Source organism: Mesoplodon mirus (assembly GCF_964341445.2).
Source record: "Mesoplodon mirus genome assembly, chromosome: 20".
NCBI classification, from domain to species: domain Eukaryota; kingdom Metazoa; phylum Chordata; class Mammalia; order Artiodactyla; family Ziphiidae; genus Mesoplodon; species Mesoplodon mirus.
The window spans coordinates 34,452,397-34,471,999 of NC_138996.1; the positions used below are offsets into that span (position 1 = coordinate 34,452,397).

At 45.5% G+C, this 19,603-nt stretch overlaps 1 protein-coding gene across 6 annotated transcripts; it reads left to right on the forward strand.

Annotated features, from left to right (window-relative positions):
* Window positions 1-43: 43 nt before the first annotated feature.
* LOC309795794 (uncharacterized protein) lies at window positions 44-17,818 on the forward strand. 6 transcript variants are annotated; one of them, XM_082608560.1, is made up of 10 exons: window positions 44-137; window positions 3,323-3,477; window positions 7,397-7,467; window positions 7,720-8,007; window positions 8,287-8,357; window positions 12,572-12,658; window positions 14,275-14,401; window positions 15,106-15,201; window positions 15,690-15,766; window positions 16,227-17,818. In XM_082608560.1, the coding sequence occupies exons 6-10, from the start codon at window positions 12,647-12,649 to the stop codon at window positions 16,875-16,877; spliced, it is 963 nt and encodes a 320-aa protein (XP_082464686.1). In that variant the 5' UTR covers window positions 44-137; window positions 3,323-3,477; window positions 7,397-7,467; window positions 7,720-8,007; window positions 8,287-8,357; window positions 12,572-12,646; the 3' UTR covers window positions 16,878-17,818. The 6 variants fall into 6 exon arrangements, with proteins under 6 accessions (XP_082464686.1, XP_082464689.1, XP_082464684.1 ...); XM_082608563.1 differs by lacking the exon at window positions 7,397-7,467 and having other exon boundaries at window positions 14,180-14,401; XM_082608558.1 differs by lacking the exon at window positions 7,397-7,467.
* The last annotated feature ends 1,785 nt before the right edge of the window (window positions 17,819-19,603 follow it).

A 19,603-nucleotide genomic window follows, 5' to 3' on the forward strand; every position in this document is an offset into this window, starting at 1 on the left:
GCTCGTGGATGCCCTCAGCACCGCGTCCTCCACACCCGGAGTCCCGGGCCCCTCGACCGCTACCGTCCCCGCCCGCGGGGAGCCCCCGCCTAGCCGGGGGGGGCTCTGCTGCCGGGGCCGGACCTGAATCTGTTCCGGTAAAATCGCTGCGCGGCTGGTCCTCGCCCGACCTTTCTGCCCCGGTTCTTTTCACCGTCTCCGCTCCCCACCCCGCGCCTTGTCAGGTCCCTCTCGGTGTGTATTCTCCGGCCTTCGAGGGCGGCGTCGGGCCGTCCCGCCTCCTCCCGGCCCTGCGTTCTGCAGCCCCCTGTCCTCTCCTGAGTCTGCGTCCCCATCCTGGCTTCATTCTGGGGCCCAGCCCTGCTGCTCTCCAGGCGTTCCCGTCACAGTCACCTCTTCAGAGAGGCTCCTGAGCCCAGTGCTGGGGGCGTTCACCCGCCCCCGCCCCGTGACGCCCCGCGGTCTCGAATCCCATCCCACCGGCCGTGCCTGCAGGGTGTGTTTACATTCCCGGGGCCGCCCTGGAAAGCGTGCTCTTGCCGTTCAGGGGCTGCTGCATTCAATTCCTGCGACTGCAGAGGTGCGGCAGGGGGATGACGAGGAAGGCGCGAGATCAAGGGAGAACCAGGGAGACAGAGTGAGATCGCAAAAGCAGGGGTGAATCGAGGTTGGGGGAGTGGGTCCCACGGGCTTGAAAAGACCCGCTAACAGTGAAGGAGGATGACCTGGGCCGCAGGGGAATAAATGAAAATAGACGAAAAGAGGATCAGCAGAGAGATGGAAGAGGGCGGAGAGGAGGAGGGAGTTACGAGCACCAGCAGCAGCGGGGGCAAGAGGAAGGTAGATCCCGGATTCATTCGTTTTGTTTTCTAATTTCCAGCTTAACAGTCCCGTTTACAGGTATTGTGTCAGATTCCGATGATGAGGTCTCAGTGGTTTTCCAATCTTCATCACATGTTGAAAATATTCTTCAGTGCTTAGCAAGTAATTTTACACTATTTCAGTGTGTTCTTACTAAGGATATCGGTAATTTTCTATGTCAACAGGCAAAACCTAGATTAACTACTTAGTCTGATATTCAACATCTTTATCCCCTTATATGAGCTTTTAACTTAGCGGGCTGTGAGCTGAAGCTTCCAGCCAAGTATATATTCCCTTTGTCGTGTCTCTGAAAGTGATCAAGGGTGAGCTGGATTGTCCCCAGAAGTAGTTGGAAGAGAGCCCCTCTGTTCATGATGAATAAATTGCTGAGCTCTTTCCATTGCTGACCTCCTTTCGTGTTTTCCAGTGCTACCAGTTAGGTCTTCTTAAGATGATAAATTTCTTTTTATATTTTATTTTTGGCTGTGTTGGGTCTTCATTGCTGCACGTGGGCTTTCTCTAGTTGCGGCGAGCAGGGGCTGCTCTTCATTGCCGTGCGCAGGCTTCTCATTGCGGTGGTTTCTCGTTGCAGAGCACGGGCTCTAGGCACACGGGCTTCAGTAGTTGTGGCACATGGGCTCAGTAGTTGCGGCACGTGGGCCCTAGAGTGTGCGGGCTTCAGTAGTTGTGGCACACAGGCTCAGTAGTTGTGGCGCACGAGCTTAGTTGCTCCGTGGCATGTGGGATCTTCCTGGACCAGGGCTGCAACCCGTGTCCCCTGCATTGGCAGGTGGATTCTTAACCACTGCGCCACCAGGAAAGCCCAGTGTCATTTTTTGATGGTTTTAATATGAAGTTCTGGAAAATAGGAGTTACATACTTGAGTTATTGTGATTAAAATCGTGAAAGGAAGTGGCTCTTGCTCAGGAATAGGAAATGTGATTTTTAGGGGCAGGCAGGGGTGAGAAGATCAAACCCTGCACTGTCCCATCCAGGCCGTGTCATTCCTGTGAGGACAGTGCTGGTTCCTCTCCGCTGGCCGTTTCTGCTGACTCCCTTGCCTGCTCCAACCCAGCAGGGAGTCATGAGGCCACTCGACAAGGGAGGGCCCGGACTCACAAACTAAGCGAAGATCAAAAGCCTCTCTCCAGTGAGGAGGGAGAAGAGGGCACTTGATGCTGAAGGGAGCCGGAAGAAAGAGCAAGAATGCTGTCGAAGGTCAGGGAGCCGGGAATGGGAGGGAGACTGAGAGGCTTGGGACCAAGAGGAAGGGAAACGTCTTCCCGACCTCCCCGGAGGTGACCCTGTGCTCAGCAGGCACGGAGGAGACCGCGGGGGCTCTCACACTCACTGCTGCCCCGGAGTATGTGGGCTTCCGTAGGATGGGAGGGTGTTCTGAAGAAATGGGCAGAAAGACCCATCTGCCGTCTCCTGTTGAACGCTTCTGAGTCCCTGTGGTTTCACTGGCAGCAGGGGACGGTCTTTGCCACTTAGTGAGTCCCTTCCTGTGTGTGGCTGAGGCGTAGGGAGCGGGTGTGAGAGGCACACCCTCCGCACCGAGGGAGGATCTCAAGGCTGATCTTGGCTGAGAAAGAAGCTTTCCACGTGTCTTTATTAATTCCTTGATTTGACCGTCAAAACTTTCATTGATTTCTGTCAAATAATCTGTTTCTCCGTTTTCATCTTTAATCTTTTATTTTATTTATTTATTTTTATTTTTTTGCGGTACGCGGGCCTCTCACTGTTGTGGCCTCTCCCGTTGCGGAGCACAGGCTCCGGACGCGCAGGCTCAGCGGCCATGGCTCACGGGCCCAGCCGCTCCGCGGCATGTGGGATCCTCCCGGACCGGGGCACGAACCCGTGTCCCCTGCATCGGCAGGCGGACTCTCAACCACTGCGCCACCAGGGAAGCCCTTTAATCTTTTATTTAAGCTTTTGTTTCTTTTAACTTTATCTTCTTAATTTGTAACAATTTGAAATGTCAACTCACTCTTGTTTCCTTTTACTTTCTCTTGGTTTATAAAGTTGAACAAGCCCTCTCTGCTTCTATTAAGTGTATTTAAAGTTAAACACTTTTTCCAGGTAACAACTGCGGCCCTATTCTATGGAGTTGATACGTTCATTCTTCATGGTGATGATGACTCACTCGAATTGGCAGTGGTCATTCGATTGTTGTTTAAACTGTCGTCTTTCAGATTGTTAGTTTTGTTTGTACTACCTGATTATTGTTTATTTTCCTTTTCATTTTACTGTGGTAAGCATATGTGGCCTATTTGATATATTCTCTTTTACATTTAGCTAAAATTTTCTCTGTGGCTAATTACAAAGTCACATTTGATGCGTGCACTGGATGTACTGAAGTCTCTACGTTGGAATAAATGGGGATAAAAAGTCTCTACATTTTGGATGTACACACATATACACAGACGTTCATTAAAGTATGTGTGTATGTGTCTTCCAGGGAATCTGGCCTCCCGGGAAGAAGGCCAGACTCAGGGACCATGCCCTGCCCACCAGCCCTCCGAAGCTCCATCTACTCTGAACAATAGCACCAGAGCACTTGCTCAGCCCCGTCTTGCTGTACCTTCTGCCACTGCTCCACCCTACAGCCTAGAGGTGCGTATCATTACTCTGGGATCTTGCTTCTGAGCCTGGGACTGTTGGTGGGCAACTGGGTGGTCCCTCCCTGCCCTCCTGTGCTTGCAGGACTGTAGAGCAGCATGAGCAGTTGCCTGGTTCTGGGCACACTTAGAAAATACTGCACAGCCTCCAGGCAGCAAGGACCTCCTCTTTAGCTTTCCACGCTTGTTCTCGTGTACCTATTCCAGGGCCTCTGAGGGGTCTTAGGAAATGTTTCATTGAGCCTGGCCAGCCGTGGACTCCCTCCCCAGGCCTTGCAGGCAGGCTCACATGGTTGCTGGTCCCCAAGATGACTTAGAATGTTTTCTAGAGGCTCAGGCAGGCCAGAATGTTCTCGTCTAGTCTCTCCTGTCAAAGTGGCCACTCCAGGCCTCCTGAAACAAACTTGGGAAATGTGTGGACACTCGTTTCTGGAAAGGGCGCCGGGAATGACTTGAAAGCATCCGTGTGTTTGTATTTTGTGGAAGCCTCTGTAGTCTGCTTCAGTAAACTCGATACCCTGCGTGGGTAGAGAAAGCTGATTCAGTGTCTTTTAACAAGAGTGATAGATCATACTTGTTGTCATAAGTACAATCACGGTGATTAACATCAATAATGATAACGGTCTTTATGACAAGAGCAATAAGAAGAAGAAACTGAAGGAGATGGGAGAATAGACTACAGACCTCAGTGAATGAGTGATCGGATACCCAGTAGGACTGGGGTGGTTCGAATCAGAGTCCTAGGTCTGCTCCTTGAAACGCATTCTCTGAAGGTGAAGGACAAGCAGCAAAAGAGAAAAAGAAACACCGGAAGTGGGGCATAGGTGAAAGCAAGGGCTCCTAGGAGATCATCTGCAGGCGAGACTTTCCAGGAAGAGAGGAGCCCAGGTCCAGGGCCTCCCTGCCGCCCCATCCCATCCCCTGGACGTCTGGCAGGAGGGGGGGTCTCCCTGGAAGGCAGGGATCCCTGCTCCCCTACAAGGAACATTAAGCCCCAGCGCTCTCAGCCCTGAGTTCTGGCTGCCTGTCTGCCATCTGCTCTTCCTGGGTCCTTCAGTATCTGTCCACCTTTGTTCCAGTATCTCTGCCTGGGGCTGCTGGAAGGTGTCATCTCCCTTCCTGTGGCTGGCAGGAAGCCCGGGAATAAAACACCAGATGAAAAAGGGGGCAATAATTATGAACAAATCAGAGGATGGGAAAGATTTTTAATCATATGAGTACTTATAAACTGTAGACACTCAAAAAAATCAGTTCAGAGCCAGAGCTAGATCCCGTTCTACCTGGAGTAGACTTTATGAAGAACTCCGTGAGATCCTCCATGATAGAAGGATGGTTTAAGGGAATATGCAGTGACGTGTGGCACTCTGTGGACAAGAAGATAAAGTTGAGCCAGAGCCACCTTCTTAAAAATGCCATGAAATTTGGTGTAACTACAGAAAGCAGGAAATTCATATTAACTTGCTGTAAAAACTCCTCCGAAACAGGCATAGCATACGAACACTCATCGCCCAGAAGTGCTCAAGGAAATGGATGTACCTCTGTAAACATACGAAGGTGCACAGACATATAGATATGGACACAGGGGAATAGCTCTCTATATTGACAGTGGGAGGGCAAAGTATTGAAACGATACAATAATGTAAACGTGCCTTGCTTAATCTTCTCTGACTGGTAACATTAACAAAGTGAAAAATCCTACTTCATATGATGAAAGAAAACTGGATTCTCATACGTTGCAGATAGAACAAAAGTGTGCTACATTTGGGGGTTAGCAACCAGGCAATATCTGTTCACTCTTAAAATACACATGAGCCCACAACTAGAATGCATCTTCTGCCAATCTCCCTCAAAGTAATAAGCTCATTATTAATTAAGAATGCCAAGTATTCATTCATGTTGACATCAATGTAAGGGGTAGGAGAAACCAACTTAAAATCAAGCAGTAAGCAAATGGTTGATTAATTTGAGGTTCATTCCTGTATTGGAACAATAGAGAAATTTAAGGAATAAATTCTGTCTCTGGCAGAACGCTCAGAGAGCATTCCAGCCTAATTTTTTTTTCAGTTTTTTTTTTATTGTGATAAAATACACATAGCATTTACCATCTTAACCATTTTACGTGTACAGTTCAGTGGTGTTAGGTGGTATTAACGTTTATTCATACTGTTGTCCAAACGATCACCACCATCCATATCTAGAACTCTTTTCATTTTGCAAAACTGAAACTAAATCCATTAAACAATAAATAGCTTCCTGTTCCCTCCTTCCCTGTCTCCTGTCCACCATCATTCTGCATTCTGTCTCTAATGTACTGTATTGTTCTATGTATTCCTTTTTTTTGTATGTTTTAATACTTCTTTATTGAATTAAATCATAACATATTTTTGTCATATCATTTCCTTTGTTATCTTTACCATTAACATGGATTTTATAGGTTGACATGTCTTTCACATCTTTCAGTTTCTCTCTAATCCTTTCAGTAGTTTTTACTTAATCCTTACTTACTTAATTCTTTTTTCCTTTACTGATTTTAAAGCCTGTCATCCATGTAAATTAATGACTTTTTAGCATTTTCATTTTCCTTTCTCTTATCTCCCACTGTGGTCTTTTCTCTTAAATTATTAATAAATCTTAATTTATTTTACTTTGGAAGTTTTGGAGCTCTGTCAAGTCATTTTTCTTTCTTCTGTTGTCTTATAATCTCTTACTTTCATTTTTGTAATTACACTTTGAAGTTCTGTTAAGGTTTTTAATAGTTTGTAGTCTGTCCATTACTAAAATTATTGGATAGTTTTTTAAAATTTATTTATTTATTTATTTTTGGCTGCGTTGGGTCTTTGTTGCTGCCTGCAGGCTTTCTCTAGTTGCGGCGAGCAGGGGCTTCTCTTCGATGCGGTGCGCGGGCTTCTCATTGCAGTGGCTTCTCTTGTTGCGGAGCACAGGCTCTAGGCACGCGGGCTTCCGTAGTTGCGGCTCGCGGGCTCAGTAGTTGTGGCTTGTGGGCTCTAGAGCGCAGGCTCAGTAGTTGTGGTGTGCGGGCTTCTCATCGCAGTGGCTTCTCTTGTTGCGGAGCACGGGCTCTAAGCATGCGGGCTTCAGCAGTTCTGGCTCGCAGGCTCAGTAGTTGTGGCTCGTGGGCTCTAGAGCGCAGGCTCAGTAATTGTGGTGCACGGGCTTAGTTGCCCCGCGGCATGTGGGATCTTCCCAGACCAGGGCTCGAACCCATGTCCCCTGCATTGGCAGGTGGATTCTTTTTTTTTTTTTTGCGGTACACGGGCCTCTCACTGTTGTGGCCCCTCCTGTTGTGGAGCACAGGCTCCGGACGCACAGCCTCAGCGGCCATGGCTCACGGGCCCAGCCGCTCCGCGGCATGTGGGATCTTCCCAGACCGGGGCACGAACCCATGTCCCCTGCGTCGGCAGGCGGACTCCCAACCACTGTGCCACCAGGGAAGCCCTGGCAGGTGGATTCTTAACCACTGCACCACCAGGGAAGCCCCTGGATAATTTTTAAATAATGTTTTGCTCCAAGGCATAGGGTTCCTTGAATATTAATATTCAATTTTATTTTACCCCAACCTTTCTTATGCTTTAGTCTTTTAATAGTTACTGCTTTGGTTATTTTTTCCAAGTTATTTTCATTGAGTTGAGTTCTCCTTAAGCCACATCAGTTCATGGTAATAGTTTGGAGAGAATAGCAGGAGCTCCTCCTGGCTCAAAGAAATGACTTTAACACAGGACATTTGGAAAGTTTGTGGGACCTGGTTGAGGTTTTCCACAATCTAAGAAAGATCAGCTCCTGAGGGACTGCTTTTATTTACAGTTCTCATCCACTCATGACCTTCTTTGATGCCTTCTGTTTTGAAGTGTGGGCAAAACACAGTGATACCTAGGTACATTCCTTCCCACTCACAGGGCTGTTCTGTTTCATGTGCATAGTGGTTCCCTGGATGTCCCTGGATGTCCTTAGAAGAAAAATCCTCAAGGTAAAAAAAATTATTTTATGTTTCAATTTAAATCTGCCCTGAAGTCAAAACCTAACATAATCCCATGGACAATGCCTTATTAGTCTTCCTAGATTTTCCTTCCTTGTCCTTGGATTCTCCCATATGCTCTTGATAACTCAGTAGGTAAACCATATTTATGGAGTATCTTCTGGAGATTGTGAACTGTCCTAGATATTGACTACCTTTCCCCAATTATCAGATCCTTGCATTAATCTGGGGTTTTTCTTTCAGATCTGATTGAAAGTACTCTCCTCCCTGCTGGGTGACTCACAGAGGAAAATAAGAAGAAACAGTGCCCAGAATCCAGCTATCACGCCACCCACCCACCCACAGACATTTAAATAACCCTCCAGTTCCTCAGTCCCCTCAACTCACCCTAGAAGATTCCACTTCCTCATCAGAGTGCATGCATACAACGGGCAGAGAGCAAAGCTCGAGAACCACCCTGGCACTACTTGTCTCTGTGATGCTGAAGTCATTCTCCTTCCTGTGTGTTACAGAGAAGATTCAAATTTCCAGGTATGGACCAATGTCTGGGGGAGGGGCGTCCTCACTATTCTAAGATCAGGTACCTCAAAGCTTGGGGTAGAGGCAGGTGTTTGAGGGGTGTAGAACATAGAACCCAGTCCAAGTGCACTAAAATGGAAACACTGGGAGAAGAGCTTAGGGCACAACTGGAGCAGGGCTTCCAACCACCTTCTGGCCTTGTGGCTGCGGAGGAGGACAGCAGGGGCTCGGAGGGGAAACCATGGACTCACGTCAGTTTCCGAGATCAATGTCAGTTTTCTCTCTCTGCAGAGTTTGTAAGCTTTGGAAGATGCTAGTTGAACATTCTGCAGTATGGAGATGTGTACCTGACACCTTACAAGGTACGTATGGCCTCTATTTGGGAAAATGCTTGAGGGTCTCTGCTGTAAACCGGGCATGGCAGTTCTTACACAAAACCCATGCTGGGCTCCTTGGAGCAGGTATATATGACGGCTCAGTGAGCTTTGATATTGTCCAGGGGCCCTGAATATCTGTCATTCCACTCCGTGATTCAGGTTGAAGGCAGTTGATTTTTGTCCTTTGATCATCGGAATGCTTGGGTGTTGCAGGGAGAGGCCCCGGTTGTCAGGCATCTCTTCCAGAGACATGTGAGAACAGGGTTCCAGTCACTGAGTGTGGGGCTGTACATGATCTGAAGCATAAAACCTTCTGAAGTCATTCCAGCTTTAATTAAGGAAGCTGGGAAGAGGTGCCCTCACCACACTGAACTCTAGTAGCATGTTCTATACTTGAGGAAATTCCCAATCACCAGACTTCCCCAGTCCTCACAAGTGTGGAACTATACAACTGTGAAATTTCAGAGTCACAGATCTTCAAGGAAAGTGACTTGTCTCCACTGCTTTTCTAACACAACCTTGTCCTGGACCCTCTTCTTACCTTCCAAGGCAGGCAGATGATGAACCTGCCCAGGCTGCAGGCTCTGTGTTTCCTGGAGTTGGTGGACGTTCCCCTAGTGCCTGACTAGGGGCTCATGTTGGCTGTCTCTGAAGTTGATTGACTCCACAGCCTAAAACTGGTGGCCTCCTTCTCATCAGGTGGATTCCTGCAGGCGGTAGCCCAGCATCTTCAGAAGCTCAGTACGAGAGTGGGCTCAACAACCAAAGTATTGTCTCAACTAGAAAGGGTGGATTCCCTGCTATAACTGGAGCTAAAATATTCCTCCCAGCACTGAAGCCTTCCTCTCTGCTTCTAACATCCTCTCTGTTTGCCTCAGAATGCCAGATTCCAAGTCCTGCAGCTCCTGGAAGTCCACGCCTCAGGCCAGGGGAGGAAGGGATGCCAGGGCTCTTCTGCAGGAGGTGCCGCTCTGCTGTGTGGTCACTTTCAATTCCAGGCCACACTCACCTGCCAGGTGGTGGAAGCGATGCCCCAGTGTAACTCAGGCCTACTCCTCACCGTCCTCACCTGCACACCCTGCGTCCTTTCTGTCTGTCCCCTCCCTGCCGAATGGTTATCCCTCTGGGGTTCCAAGTTTTCAGAGGCATTTTAAACCATGAGAGGACACAACTCACATTAAACTGTGGTCAGGGAACAGACTTTTGAGCCAGATACACGTGAGCGTGAAGCATAGTTCAACCAATTATATGCTACGTAGTTTTTGTTAAGTTACATGAATCCTTTCCAGGTTGGTTTCATGAAAGGAAAAGTGACAATAATAATGGCAAATGAGGGAATTCCCTGGCGGTCCAGTGGTTAGGACTCTGCACTCTCACTGCCGAGGGCCCAAGTTCGGTCCCTGGTCGGGGAACTGAGATCCCACAAGCCGCACATGCCGCGGCCAGAAAAAAAGAAAAAGTAATAATAATAATGGCAAATGAATAAATGGCAAGATTATAAGAATACTCCCAGTATGTGATCAATACTGATGACAGGTTTGGGTAGAGGGCTTCTGAGATCTTCCGTAAGAGTTATCCATAGACTTTGTTGTCTGTACTTCCTGCTCAGTTTGCTTTGAACCTAAAACAACTCTAAAAAAATAAAGCATTTTTAGAAGAAGAATGAAAGGATATCATCTGTTTTCCTTAATTCCATATGTGTGATTTACCTAATTAGAAAATATTTGATTAAAAAAGGTATGCCTTGATTAGATCTACATTGACTTGGAATCCAAATTAATCAGGGTGTGTCTTTCAATTTACATGACTGATGAGATATCTGTAGGAATATCTGTAGCTATCATGATGGTGAACCGAGTTACTTTGTCACATCATGTAATCCGTCTGTTACGAACTGAATTGTGTGCCCCCAAAAGTCAAATATGGAAGCCATCCTCAGACCTCAGAGTGTGATGGTATTTGGAGATTAGGCCTTAAAAGCGGTGATTAAGTTAAAATGAGGTTCTTAGGGTGGGCCCTAATCCACTTTGGCTGGTGTCTTTGCAAGAAGCAGAGATTATGGCACAGACATGTCCAGCGGGAAGACACAGGGAGAAGACAGCCATCCAGAAGCTAAGACGGGCAGCCTCTGGAAGAGACCAGCCCTGGCTTCACTTTGATTTCGGACTTAGAGCCTCCAGAACTGTGAGAAAACCAATTTGTTTAAGCCGCCCAGTCTGCGATACTTTGTTACAGCCACCTTAGCAAACCAATACAATGTGTGTAGTAGGAAATAACTTCATCTTTTGAAATGTGAAGAGCGTAGATTCAGAAGGCATGATGACAATCTGAAATATTTATGGAGCAAATATTTGAAGTATTTCTGTTTTACTTTGCAAAACATAGTAGAGTTGCCAGAAATACTTGAAAACAACTAGGAGTAGTGATTCTGTGTTTAGACAGGGGTCAACTTCGTCGTCGTGTGTGTCAGATGCAGTCATGGAAAAGGCAGGTACAAGGAGTCACCTGCTATTGGGATTTTGATGGAGAAATCAGGTTAATAGTCCAAGGGACATAGAAAACGTTCTGGTCTTGGTAAGTGCCTGTTGAAATGAGTAAGTGTGGATTAAACTGAGCAGGAAAAATGTAGAGAGATGTAGCTTGATGAGAAGTGAAAAAAGTACATTGGGGGTCCCCATGTGGCAGAGGACCTGAGTCTGGGGTATCAGAAGGCAGAGGGGGGCTTCCCTGGTGGCGCAGTGGTTGAGAGTCCGCCTGCCGATGCAGGGGACGCGGGTTCGTGCCCCGGTCCGGGAGGATCCCACGTGCGGTGGAGCGGCTGGGCCTGTGGGCCATGGCCGCTGAGCCTGTGCGTCCGGGGCCTGTGCTTCGCAACGGGAGAGGCCACAACAGTGAGAGGCCCACGTACCGCAAAAAAAAAAGAAAAAGAAGGCAGAGGGGTTGTAGGTACAGGTTGGGGCCCCTGATTCATGTCAGAGGTGATATTCCAGGTAAAACCTGGATGTGATGTGTATTGCATAAGGAATACGAGCATAGGAGACAGAACAAACTTAAAATTATAGATGCGTCATTTCTAGCTGTGACTTCGTTATATGATTAAATGTTTGGACCTCTTCTGTGTATGTCATTTGTTATATTGGTAAACAAACTAAAATCGCCAGGTTTATTTTAAGGCCTAAATGAGTGAATCTACGTAAATATCCAAAAGCACTAAGTCATGTTTGATGCAAACTTTTTTTTTTTTCTTTTTCTGGACCTCAGGTACAAATGGGTGAGTTAATCCTACTTTTGTTTATGATGCATTATCATCATTTTCCCATGAAATATATTGAGTTATTGGTATTTTAGGGGAGAATTTACACTTTATAGTTGCTTTCTCTGTGTGTCTCTCGCACACATTTGTGTGCATATATATATATGCATGTACACATACGTGTGTTTGTGTATAGTGAAATGCAGGGATATTGCAGCTAATGAAGATTAGTGCAGAACAGGATTTCAAGGATTCCAGCTACCCCTTTACTAAGATAATCAGATGGACTTACCCCAGCCATCCTTGACACAGAGGGCTCAGACAGTCCACGACCATAACACTATGACTCATGTACCCCTGATACCTTCTGGAGCAGCGGATGTTAAGGACTAGACCGGAAGGGTGGGTGCCACGGTTCCTCCAAGTGGAATAAGTCCTTAAGTTACCTCCCTCATAAAAGAGACTTTTAGTTGATTGACTTCCAGGTCTGTGGGGGTCAGATCCACAGAGTTAAGGGAGCACTGCCATGAATGCGGGGGAACGCCTGCCAGTGTGTACGTCAGAATAATGAAATCTGAGAATTCCCAGTGTTTACCTGCAGGTGGGAACCAAAATCTACCTGCAGCGTGGGTCAGGGGTCACTGGTTTGGAGTCAGGGAGAGAACTGAATAACTCTGGGTACCACAGGCTAATTAACATATGAAGCTCAATACTTTCCATGTTCTTGTCTGTAAGCTATTTGTATTTCTACGTTTTAAATTAACAATCACAGTGAAAGTCTTCTTACTTTCGAGCCTGGGAGAGGAGCAGAGACCTCTGTGTGTTTCCAGTAGAGTGTGCACTGCATGTTTGTTGGTTAGACTGGGCGTCACACCCAGGTGAAGGTTTGGGGCTTCGTGAAGGTGTGCACAGGACTGGAGTCTCACGGCTTCTTCTCGATCCTCAGCTCTGCCTGCTTAGTGCTTGGACTGTCTGTGAGTGAAAACCCAGAGAAAGACTGCTCGCAGCTGAGTTACTGACAATGCAGCCATTGGTGAGTAAGCAGTGCCTCTTTCTGCTGGAGTTGCACACGCTGCTGCTGACAGCAGACGGGCAGGTTTCTCTTACTTGCATACATGTTCTAAGCGCAGTCAAGAAACATTCAGGGATCTGAGCTCCAGTGAAATTTCCCCAGGACTCTGGGATGGTTGTCACGGGTCAGGAACTCCTTAATAACTAGTATCCTTCCTAACATCACACTCTTTTATTCCAGCCTCCGCTAAGCTTGTGTATTTACAGAAGAGGTGAGAGAAGTTTTCTTTCTCTAATCTGTCCATGGTCTCATTGGGGAATAATTCACTCGTTAATCATGTTAGTGGCTATCGTGGTCTAAGGTTGTGGTGAATAGAGAGGAGGGAGGAGGAGAACATTACAGTCCAATAGGGAGGCCGAGGTCTCATCAGGTGGGTTCAGTCAGTCCTGTCTTCACAGGTCCTGGGTGCGGGCTGTGAGCTGTGAAGGGAGCATGAGAGAAGCTGAGGCCAAAGGAGGCATGAGGAATCATTCATTTATTTTTTTCCAATTTTAAAGTTTTGATAGAATATATTTGCTCATTTAGGAACTTCTTAAAAAGAAAATTAACCCTTTTTTTCATTTTTGGTAACTGGAATTAATGTATAGGGAGTATTATTTCCTTAATTGTGGCTCCATATTGAGGAGGAATAGAGTAAAATTTAAGACCCTGTGGAAAGTTTTGAAGAACTAGATAGACCAAAACCAGTCAAGAGGCTTCTGTTATCCTTTAGCAGAGAGACAAGCTAAAGAAAGGTGACAGTGAGGACTGGTGTTTGAGGTCCCAGAAAAAATTGAGAGTGGGGGTCCTCCCACCAGAGGGATGGGTCAGGCTGGGTCTGTCCTTCAGGACAGCCACCCCAGAGTCCCCCAGGCTTGTGCTGCTGGACCATCTGACCTTGTACCTTCTTATGAACACCCAAGTTCTGTAGAGTTCAGCAAGACCACGCCTGTTGATACCAAGTCCTGTATGAAACTTGTTCATTTCTGAATAATGCTGGAGATGGTTTCAAGGTTCTTGGACATTTTAATAAGTAATAGACTAAGGCTTGTATTTAATACATGTCTGCTTAGGTTGGGAGAACTTCATTAGTTCATTGGATCTTTCAATACTCATAACAGGTTATTAAACCATTTAATAGATGAGTCTGAAGTTCATTTAGGGGAATGATACAACTACAGTTATGGTTTAAAAGTGGCAAATCATAGTTATCGTTTGCCTTGGATGTTTCAATAAGTTATTTGAAATTAATCAGGAAGAGTTTTATGAATTTTCAAATGCAGCTTTTAATCACGTCTGAACTCACAATTACCAGTTTTTTGGGGAAATTTCCATGTTTTTTTTTTTATTACACCACACTTCATGTGATATTCCTTTATAATAAAGTTTTATTAATTCAGACTGTGTATATCTCTGTGATATATTGAAAAGCAGATGCCAGCTCAGCACTGAGAATGAACTGATGGGAACCCCAAACTCAGTTTGATCTTTCTGTACACCCAGCTTCTCCGCCCCTTTCCTCAGTGCTGCCACGTCAACCCTCCTGCTCTGGACATTAGTAGGGGCTGCTCTGTCTGAACCACAATATCCATGTTTAGGAATCAGTGACGTTTGAAGATGTAGCGATCAGCTTCACCCAGGAAGAGTGGGCCCTGCTGGACACATCCCAGAGAAAGCTGTTCAGAGATGTGATGCTAGAGAACATCAGTCATCTGGTCTCCGTGGGTGAGTCTGTGAACATTTATGTGTGTATGCAGGTAGGTAGGTAGGTAGGTAGGTATTCATTGATTCAGTCAATAAGTATCTAGAACAGCTTCTGCATACTCACTCCACTCCCTGTCCTGATTCTTTCATAGACCTTATAACTACATGAGAGAAAGTTGTTTAATATATTACTTACATCTAGTTTGTCACCCAACTAAAGTGTAGTCTTGACCACAATTTAATGTCTTCCTTGCTACTCAATCTCTAACACTCAGAACAGACCCAGGAACTCAATGAATGTTTCTGAATGCATAAATAAATTGAGTAAATATTTTCTAAATATTCTGCTCTAGTCACTATGCTGAGGCTTGACAGCAGACTAGAGAAAATAGCAAAACCTTGATTATTCTTGTGGAACTTATGTTTACTGGCGTCTGTTTGAAAATAATATTCAACCGACTGTGGAGACATTTAACTTCTCCATTTTTTAAAAGACTGAGGATTCTGTGTTCTGTCTTCGAACTTGGCCATGGACATCCGCATCCAGAGGTCTTCACTATTTTGGTCACATGATCTATACTTCAGTGTTTCCTCTGCTCATGGTGGTGTTGCCTGGGCTGAACTTCAGTGGTCTCCTTGTTCTTCCTCAGTAGCGTGTCCTGAAATTGATGATAATGCCCTTTTATTAGCAGAGAACTCAAAATCCACCTTTTTTCCATGAACAGGGTATCAGCATTGCAAATCAGATGTGATTTTCCAGCTGGACCAAGGTGAAGAGCTGTGGATTGAAGGAAGAGGATTTTTCCAAAGCCACAGTCTAGGTATGCAGCAGCAGCCTGTGCTTCAGTATGAGGAGATGCCTAGTCAGTGAGTGAGTATGTACTTAGAAACATCAACTGAAGATTTTGTTAAGTGAGTGAGGTTTTCTAAAACATAGGTGAACGACATTGGGGCAAAATTCTTTAGATGTTATTATTCCTTACATATTTCTGTCACATTCATGTGTACTCCTGCCATTATCGTTTTTTGGCTTTAGGGAAAGTTAAACTTTCACATAATAACTCTTGTTCTCATCCTCCCTTTTGAAGGTTTTCCCTCTCTCTACCCAACATCTCATCTCCATTTTAATATTTTCATATTTCAGTCCTGAAAATCTTTACTAATTGTCAATGCCCTATAATGTGTTTCTGTTTCCTAGAGTATTCCCTATTGAAGTACCAATTTTTGAAACATACTCATAAAGGTCTTGGAGCTTTTCAACATTTTCATTCCCCTAATGGCATTCTAATTTTTTTTTCAATTATTTTAGGCAGGGAAAGTGCCCTTAAAGAAATGTTAGCCACACAGCATATCAGCAGGAAAGACACATCTACAATCATCCCACTGGTAAGTTTCCTGAGTGTTAACCCTGGTCATCCAAATTAAAGACCTGGCAATGGAATGTTAGTAATTGAGCACAATAGCCTGATTTACATTAAGTTGGGATTAAGCTATGTCTGAGCAAAACGTTATGGGTGGTTTGAATTTAGTGCAGAAATTAACCTGAGCTCAAAACCATAACCTCAGATCTTAAAAAAAAGGGTCAACTGCATAAACATTGCTCATATGCCTAGTCTTTGAAACATATTGCAGTCTTCAAAATTAACCTATAACCTCTGCAGCTGGGAGGCTATAAAGAGAAAGCCTTTGTGTATGTAGGGAGTAACACATCAGGCGTATGCAGGTCATATCGGAAGGATTTTAAATGGAGACTCTCACTGAATGCTTTGTTTTAGATTCACATGTAGAGAAAAGAATGTATGTATGTGGACAAACCATTAATAGCCTTTTATCTCCTTCCCAAAAGCAGGTATCTCACACTCCAGAGGATCCCTTCGAATGTAATGATTTGGGAGAAGATTTCACTCATAGCTCCACACTGAGTCAACATTTGTTAACTCACATGGAAAAGACACCCTATATCAACAAACAGTGTAAAAAATCCCTTAGTGACCAATCATACCTTAATCAACATAAGCAGATCCACACTAGAGGTAAATCGTGTGAGTGCCATCTATGCGGGAAAGCCTTCAGTAATTGCTCTAGCCTTAGAAGACATGAGATGACTCACACTGGAGAGAAACCGTATGAATGCCATATCTGTGGGAATGCCTTTATTCAGAGCTCTGACCTTAGAAAACACAATCTAACTCACACCGGAGAGAAACCATATGAATGTCATCTCTGTGGGAAAGCCTTTAGTCAGTCCTCTAACCTCAGACAGCATGAGAGGACGCACACTGGAGAGCAGCCGTATGAATGTCAGCTCTGTGGGAAAGCGTTCAGTAAGTGTTCTGCTCTTAGACGACATGAGAGAACTCACACTGGAGAGAAACCGTATGAGTGTCATCTTTGTGGAAAATCCTTCAGCCAGTGTTCTGCCCTTAGACGACATGAGGGAACCCACAATGGAGAGAAAATTATGAATGCCTTCAGTAAGTATTCTGACCTCAGATGACATGGTATTATAAATGTAACAAACGTGGACAAGACTTCAACCATAGCTTTAACATTTAAACACACCAGAGGACTCACATCGAAGAAAACGCCGTAATCAACGGGGAAGATCCTTCGGTTATCCTTATTCAACTTGACATATGCAAACTTATAGGGGAGAGAGTCCATATGTGTGATATTTATGTGGCAAAACCTTCAGTCAGTGGTCTGACCATAGATGACATGAGAGAACGCATACTGTCAATAATAACAACAGCTCTAAACTTTAAACACACTAGGGGACTTGCATCAGGGAGGATCCAGGTCTGCCATCAATGCGAAAATGCTTTCATTTATAATTCATGGTTAAACAACATGAGCAAACTCCATTTGGGAAAGCCCCTAGGTCTAATCACTGTCAGCAAACATTCAGCCAAGCACAGTCTTGATGTGCACGAGAAAACTCGGTGAAGGAATGAATAACCACTACAACAGGAAGTAAGAAGATGAAGGCTCCTAAGGAATACCAAGTCCTTCATCCAGGAGAAGTGATTCAGTGTAAAATCATGAGAAATCCTTTATTCGTAGAGCCACGCTTGTGGCACCTGTGTGGATTCAGACTGTACAAAACATGCTCAGTGTCATGAAAGAAGGACGACACTGCAGTGACATCTCATCATCAACGTCACGGTTCTCACACTGAGGAGACAGCGGTCCTCCAGTCAGTGTGGCGAACACATCCTCTAGACTTCACGTTCAGGAAAGCTAAGTTGAGGGGGTGAAAAACCCTTTAAAAGAGGCCTTAACATACAAGTCAGCAAATAATTCAGAACTTTGAGAGGACTATGGGGAAAAACCTGACATAGAAGTGCAAACAGTAAAGTGATCTGGGAATACTGAATGCAGAATTTTGTAAGAAAACTTTTTCCAATGGATTGTTTGTAAATATTTAAACAATAAAGTCGGTTGCTGAAAAGTGTAGTCTGTTGGTGAAGTTGTAGTTTTCTCCAAGCAGCTGCAAACACACAGATCTGGGTCTGCACTCCATGGCGTGTTGGGGAGACTCGGCCCGATTCTCTGTCTTCCCTTTCTCCACAGCCCCTTCCACACAGCTCACCTCCACTCATTCCAGCTTCCCACCAACATCAGCTGGTGGTGACACAACAGGAGCCTTCACCCCACTGGCTGGTTTCTCAATGTGCCATGACCCTGGCCTACCAGGTGGACAGTAGCATGGATGTCTAGTGTAAACCACGGGGTAGTCCCCAGCCTGTCTCTGCCCCTGGGCAGCTCCACGGGGTCAGAGAGACGGGCAGCTCTGCTGTTCGAGGCCAAGAACACTCCTGGGATTTTTCCCCGAAGCCCCTGAGTTGAACTAGCTGGGGGCAGGAGCTCATCGTACGACGCCATCCCACATCTTATTCAGGTGAGTCCTGAGTTACACACCTACTTGCTTCACCAACGGAGCCACTATTGTGCCCTCCCCGCCAACACACACGCACACAGCAGCCCTGAAAAGAAGACCCCAGAAATATATCCCCTAACCTGTCAGACACCACACAAACCTGTCTTATTAACTTAATGTTCTTTTCCCCAAGCAAAATGAAAGTTCTCTCAAAGCAGGTCTCTCCTGCTTTGCACCTAGGGCTTGGAAGTGTGTTGACCTTCAACAAACTTCCATACTGAACCTAAACCTCAAGGGAAGTGTTCTCAAGAGATAACTTGGCCAATTTGTGCTCTTTCCAAACTAGCAAAATCCCCAAATCATAGCTTGACAGGCTGATTAAATAAGCACATCTCGGGGTGAAACTTACACATCATCATTTTTTTTTAAAAAAGTGATTCTACTGTTCAGCTAGGGTGGAAACAGTCGTGTGCGAGGATGATGAGCAACCAAAATTCAACATCTTGGTGCTCTGGCTGGAGGGGTATTGGCTGTGATCAGGCAGGGACACGTGGAAGTGTGAACAAGGGTTAAGTGGAACAAACTAGTGAGAAGTTCAGATCTGGAAGACAGACCCCATGGGTTATTTCCACTGTCACAGCCCATGAGACCTTGTTACTGAACCTTTCTGTGGTTCAGTTTCCTCCATTCTAAGGTAGAAGCAAGCTTAGTGCCTCTATCTTAGAGTTGTAATGAGTACTACTGAGTTGATAACTGTATACACCAAGTTGTTACTGCAGGTAGTAGGCACTCTGTGTTTGCAAATAGAGAATATTTTTTATATATTGAGATCTGGAAACACCATTCTTCCTTACCTCATTCTTATATTGAAATATTACCTATCACCTAAAAATATAATAGATTTGTATTACGACTACATTTAATCTGCTTAGGACATACATAATTTACCCTAAAGCTATAGTTGACTTTAGCTGTGATCCTGGGCCACAAATGGATTTGAGACTTATTTGGTGGCTTAGTCAGAAATCACCTCCTCTGCCTGTGTCTCCAGGAGGGAAGGGCCTGGTGCTGCTGGGGGCAGGGCCTGTGTAGGTGCTGGGGCCCCCAGGAATGAGGTGCACACTCCCTTCTCAGAGGAGTTCATGTCCCACTGGAATCTCTCTACACTGACCTATGCATGTGAGTGTGCTGGGCATTTTCAGTGAGATCAAGGGATTTCCGGACTGATCACATAAAGTCATGACCGCAGAGGAGTAGCATCACAAAATGAGAGGTATTGGGTGGCACAAAGGTGCAGCTTCCCTGTCAAGGATAACTCCTTCCAGAAGCTAGAGTGTGGGACC

Bases quoted from the DNA above. Each gene is read 5' to 3' on its own strand.
- LOC309795794 (XM_082608560.1), top strand. The intron at 15,202-15,689 runs GTATGCAGCAGC...CAATTATTTTAG, and splicing joins TTTCCAAAGCCACAGTCTAG to GCAGGGAAAGTGCCCTTAAA. The intron at 15,767-16,226 runs GTAAGTTTCCTG...CCTTCCCAAAAG, and splicing joins CATCTACAATCATCCCACTG to CAGGTATCTCACACTCCAGA.